This window comes from Hypomesus nipponensis, chromosome 6 (assembly GCF_054491055.1).
Source record: "Hypomesus nipponensis isolate SF chromosome 6, ASM5449105v1, whole genome shotgun sequence".
NCBI lineage: Eukaryota > Metazoa > Chordata > Actinopteri > Osmeriformes > Osmeridae > Hypomesus > Hypomesus nipponensis.
The window spans coordinates 4,279,618-4,285,225 of record NC_140366.1 but is presented as its reverse complement, the minus strand read 5'-3'; the positions used below and the strand labels follow the sequence as shown (position 1 = coordinate 4,285,225).

Genomic DNA, 5,608 nt, shown 5'->3' with positions numbered 1-5,608 from the left:
TTTTTTGAGACCTGTAGCAGGCATCACATTTGAAATGAGCCCATTTAGTGAATAAAAGTGTAACATTTCTCATTTGAAACATTTGTTATGTTATCCATGTTCTATTGTGAATAAAATATTGGCTCATGTGATTTGAAGGTCTTTTAGATTTCATTTTATTCGAATTTTTAAAACGTCCCAACTTTTTCAAAATTTTGGTTGTACATAAATAATGAAGTGCAGATGTTTTTATTCTCTTTATTTTTGTAACAAAAATTTCATTTTGCTTTAACACAATTGAAATAAAGTTGTGTAAGAAAAATCTACACAAGGAGTCCCACAGATCCCCTGTCCTGCACAGACAATTACAATCCACCAACATTATCATCAAGAAAAAAAAATGTTCTAAGTAATATCAGGCCAGGCATGAGAGAGAATTTGGATAAGATCCAGATCCAAGATAATCTGTGTGATTAAATTAAAGAGAAGACAGTTCCACTGAATAGCCATGTTTAATAAACTGGTTAGGGTAGTCCATGCCCCCTACCCTCGACGGGAGAAGCTGCAGGTGACTCTGTGTCTCTTCTGGAGCATTTCAGTAACAGAGCGACCCAGCCTCCGCTTCGTCCACAGGAGAGGAAGAAGATGGGTAACGCTGAGCTATACAAGACTAGATCAATTCTTTTTATGATGGGCTCACAACTCGTCCTTCCCGAAATCCTCATCTAGATCCACGTCGCTGAGGTCATAGTCGTCCTCCACAGGAAGCTGTGGATGACAGAAGAGAGGATGAGACTAATGAGAAAAAGGCATGTTACCAGAATATCAATAAGGAGAAAGGTCCTTGTAACAATTTATATTCAGAAACTTTGTTGATAAAATCTACATGGGATTATAGGTGACCAATAATGAACACAATAAGATTGGAAAGGCAAATTTTAATATACATTAGCTAATTTGTAAAACAAAAGAGCTATAAAATAATCACCCATCCCTAGTCTTAAAACTTTCTGCACTCACCTCTCCGTCTTTACCGTCCCATGGTTTAACAGTGTGAATCTTTGGCAACGCCCCGCCTCCCACTGTAGCAGTGGAGCCACGTCCAACAGAGAGATCCCTGACCAGTGGAGAAGAAAATAGAACATTAAAAGAAACAAACCAAGGACTTACAACCGATTTGTCCTTTTGAATTTCATAAAACAAATATTTTTCATAAAACAAATATTTAAAAAAAACTACATTGGAGTGAATAGCAGTCCCTACCTGAGGAACTCGTGAATGCCCGTTTCACTAAACGAGCCCTTCAGCAGTGCAAACTTCATCTTGCGGGCGTTGATGGCTGCCATGGCGGGGTACCCGAACCCTCCAATGCCCAGCACTGACTCCAGGTTCATTTGGGCACCGGCCTCTGTCCACAGCCAGCTATGGATGAGAGAGAAAGATGGGATGAAAGGGAGAAGCACGAAGATTACAATCGTGCTCAAACAAGAGTCTAACTACCAGCCTATAATAAGCATTGTGCATCAAAAGCAGAGATCCCTGTGACAATCAATACCCCCACATCTTCTTCTTGTACTTCTCAGCCATCTTCATCATCACCTCCAGATATCCATTCCTGCCGGCTGCCCCTGTTTGAAGGCAAAAACAAAAGTCTCGAGCATCTACCAAGGACTGATGCCAGTATATTTAACACATACCTAACCGGCAGTAGTGGAGGGACATCTCACCTGTGTCCAGGATGTGTGGCAGCACGGCAATAACACAGAGCTGGTAGTCATCACAGGCATTCTTGAGGATATCCCCGTCAAGTATCTGATACACACACACACCCTCGAGTCAGTCAAACACTATGTATAAAGTATCATTCTTTTGAGCCGAGTCATGGGTGATGCATACACAGATGTCCTCTGTTGTCCACTCACCTCCAGCAACTCAGGAGGAGGGGCATTGTCAGAGAACAATTCCATAGCTCTGGCGATGATATCAGAGCGTGTCCGCCCACCTTGGTAGTCTTCAGGCTCCTCCCCCTTACGGAAGATCTTAATTGTGGGGAACCCACGGATCTGCAAGCACAGAACGTTGTTTCAACATCAGTCCTGCTCTCACACTACTACCCTATGGGTAATACCCATAGTTGATCATGATCTAGATGTACTCATGGAAAAGTGCTATACTTAGAAAAAGAAGAAGCAGGTCAAAACAAAATGACTGCAATAATGAAAGACATATACATACACACATACACACACACACACACATATATAAAATAATATTTAGGGGTCATGGTTGTTTGAGATGTTCCTGCTCACCCCATAGCGGCTGGCCAGGCCCTGGTGCACAGTGGCATCCACAGCTCCCAGGTGAATCTTGCCGTTAGTCTGCTCCTTGACGGCAGAGGCGGCGGCCGCCCACTCAGGCTCCAGGCTGTTGACTCATACAAGTGGCTGGAGGTTAGAACGCAATAATGATTGTTTAACCCTTGTGTTACCTTAGGGTCATTGTGACCCACCGTTGTGTTGCAACAACTTTGGCCAATACAAAAATTAAGTGAAGCATTTTCTTTTAACAGTCGGGCTGTCTCAGACAGTGCGAAGGTTAAAATAAATGCTTTTTATTTGTTTTTGTATTGGGTAAAGTGGTCACAACACAACGATGGGTCGTAGTGACCCAAAGGCAGCACAAGGGTTAGAATCACAGACAACCTGCACAAGAGCGAGTCTGTCATTGGTTTTGTATAATTACAGCGCTGCCTCCTGGTGATGTCCTCAAGTAACATCCTCGAACATTTCTCTTGTATTTTGACCAAATTTGTTCCATTTACAGCCAATGATGATAGTAAATAACGGACAAGCTTAGTGTGTGTGTGAAATTCATGGCAAGTTGTGCAGTAGGAAAGTATAAGTCATTATGTGGGGAAAAACTCACTTCTTGCAGTGTCCACACCAGGGTGCAAAGAACTCCACCAGCCACACGTCCCCACTGTCCAGCACAAGCTTTTCAAAGTTATCATCCGTTAGCTCCAATACATCCTTCTTACTGCCTCCACCACTGTTGCCGCCACCACTCTGGAAGATTGGAAAGACACAAAGTTTGAGTAGGCATGAGAACTTGCCTGTTGCCCGTTTTTATTAAACCTAGTGGCCAATAAATCTAGTTTTCCTTTTCCTTGTTAAAAGTTAACAATCTCCCAAAATATTTTGGGATTACCCAAAACTCCCATTATTTGGGAGTGGTTGCTCAAGTCTTAAATGTTATACTGTACCCCTCTGCTGTAGTCTGAGCCTCCAGACCTGCCACTCATCCTGTCCTTCACCAGAGACCGAAGAGCTGTTAGGGCCCCGTCCACGATGTTCTGGCTGCTGCGCCCACCTGAGGAAGACAAGACACGGGAGAAAAAATGGCAAGACAAAAGCAGAAGTTTAGGGAAAACCTGTTCCAACGAGGGCAACAATCATGCAGCATTTAGCACTGAGTCACCAAGTCTGTCTTCAAATTGAGCAGGAAAAAAGGTATACAGGTTTGAGAAACCTTGATAATCATCTGGCTTGTTCTTATTGGCTCCAAAGATTTTTATTGTGGGGAAGCCTCTGACACCGTACTGGCCGCCCAAGGACTTGTGTTGGTCTGCGTCAACGGCTCCCACCTTTACAATACCCTGATAATGACAGTACAGGTTACTTTTAATGAATAATATGACAGATATGCACAGTTGGCAGCAATCTAATAAAGTAGTATCCATTGTATTACAGTATGGTAAGACAGAAATGAGCAGTCTTGACAAAACTGTTAACCTTCAGGGCAGAGGCAGTTTTCTTCCACTCAGGAGTCAGGCTCTGACAGTGGCCACACCTGTTAAGGCATACGGTTCAGGTCAGGCAACATGAGAGAAAGAAAGTGTTGTCCAAATTTGGCATAGTCTGTCCATAAGACCTCAATGTTTGACCAACAAGACTTTCTTTGAGCATCAATAAGTAAGCATACATTATATGTCTCATATTAATCAATTTGACAGTACTGGTTCAGTTCAAAAGTTAGAACCTAGAGAGGGTTCAGATTCCAAAACATGGGCTCCTCAGAAATGTTGCTTGAAGCACCTACTCACCAAGGAGCATAAAACTCGATTAGCCACAGACTGTCACTCTGAAGGACTTCGCGATTGAAGTTGGAGGGGTTGAGTTCAACCACATCGTCACTGGCAGAGTAGAAGCCCTGGACCATCAACACCAGGGAACATCCCAACACACCTGGCACGAGGGAAACACTGTACTGTTGATGTTTGTGAGTCCATTGCTGTTTGTGAGTTCATTGCTTTGCTAGACCGATCAGACATTATCTGAACTGTTAACTCACATCAACATTAGAGCTTGATACAGTAGCCACAATTCAAGTTTGCTATCGTTCAAGTGGCTAGCAACAAGCCAACATAAGACAAGAAGGGTTTAGATTGTTAGCTATACGATAATATCAGTTGCACTTCTAATTAAGATAACGAGCAAATCAACAATGCATTTTGCTTGATGATATACATAGCTAGTGTTTGCGAGATATTTGAAGCTAGACAATAGTATTGTTGTTAGCTAGCTTTAGCTACACAATACATATTATAGTAACTACCTGCACTAAATGGCTAGCTAGCAAGCATTTAGCTACTTGCACACACACACAACGCATCTGCGTTTTTTTACACATTTCTTACCGAGTAAAAACGGTCTCATTGCTTAAGATGTTCTCCGTGCACCTCTTCAACTCCTTCACAAGTCAGTTAGCAACGCCTGCACACAGTGCAACGCTACCTAAAAAGTGCACAACAAAATCTTACCGTGGCCCACATTGATTGGTCGCTTGACGGCTGTGCTGGTCCACGTCCAATGAGAGCACGCCGTGTAGTTTTCGAGCCGGTAGAGGATGTCGTGTAAAAAAGATGTAGGATGTATTGACCTTATTCCGGAATTCGTGATGGGCGCAGCCATCCGCGTATTCTCATTTCCGGTTTAGATACTTTCCGCTTTATAAAGGTACAAAAAGAGAATGTCTTAAACAAGCTCTGGAACAGGGGCGGATCTACCGGGTGGCATGGGGTGGCAACTACCACCCTAAAAATAGCCTTGCCACCCCAGCTGCCACCCCAGTTGGCAGCTTTGAAAACAAAGAAAAGTTGTGGCTCATCTGTCATTTGCAAGAGCTAATTTCTAATATCCGACTGCAAGCGAATGCAGCATGAGACGACTCCACCTCCCCCCTCCCCACTCCGCCGAGTTGGACATTTGCCACATCGAATTTCGAATATCCCACTGCAAGTGAATGCAGCACGACAACACTCAAACCCCCCTACCCACTCGTACATTTGCGAGAACGAATTTCTATCCAAGCCTCTAAACATTTTTTATTTTTTTACATTTTCTGCAGTTATTCAGACTGCATTACGATAGCCTTCCTGTTCTTTTGTCGGAGCGACCGAAGATGTTCCACAACCGTTTGACGCGGAATATGCTATGGTCGATTGAATGTTGACAGACTTTGAAGAAAAGTATTGATCCATCCTCATAAAGATCGCCTGAACACACTGTCCCTGTCTATTCCTGTAATTTTGGTTGATAAGTGTTTCCGTGTCAATTCTTCAGGACTGAAT

At 43.2% G+C, this 5,608-nt stretch overlaps 1 protein-coding gene across 1 annotated transcript; it reads right to left on the bottom strand.

Annotated features, from left to right (window-relative positions):
* Positions 1-223: 223 nt before the first annotated feature.
* pdia6 (protein disulfide isomerase family A, member 6) lies at positions 224-4,817 on the bottom strand. Its single transcript, XM_084699581.1, has 13 exons — positions 4,676-4,817; positions 4,082-4,223; positions 3,771-3,828; positions 3,508-3,634; positions 3,242-3,348; positions 2,905-3,044; positions 2,289-2,403; positions 1,902-2,042; positions 1,707-1,791; positions 1,535-1,607; positions 1,243-1,401; positions 1,000-1,096; positions 224-747 (listed from the first exon to the last, which is right to left on the bottom strand). The coding sequence occupies exons 1-13, from the start codon at positions 4,692-4,694 to the stop codon at positions 676-678; spliced, it is 1,335 nt and encodes a 444-aa protein (XP_084555707.1). The 5' UTR covers positions 4,695-4,817; the 3' UTR covers positions 224-675.
* Between the last annotated feature and the right edge of the window lie 791 nt (positions 4,818-5,608).

Bases quoted from the DNA above. Each gene is read 5' to 3' on its own strand.
- pdia6 (XM_084699581.1), bottom strand. The intron at 3,635-3,770 runs GTTAACAGTTTT...TGTCATTATCAG, and splicing joins AAACTGCCTCTGCCCTGAAG to GGTATTGTAAAGGTGGGAGC. The intron at 2,404-2,904 runs GTGAGTTTTTCC...ATGAGTCAACAG, and splicing joins TGGTGTGGACACTGCAAGAA to CCTGGAGCCTGAGTGGGCGG.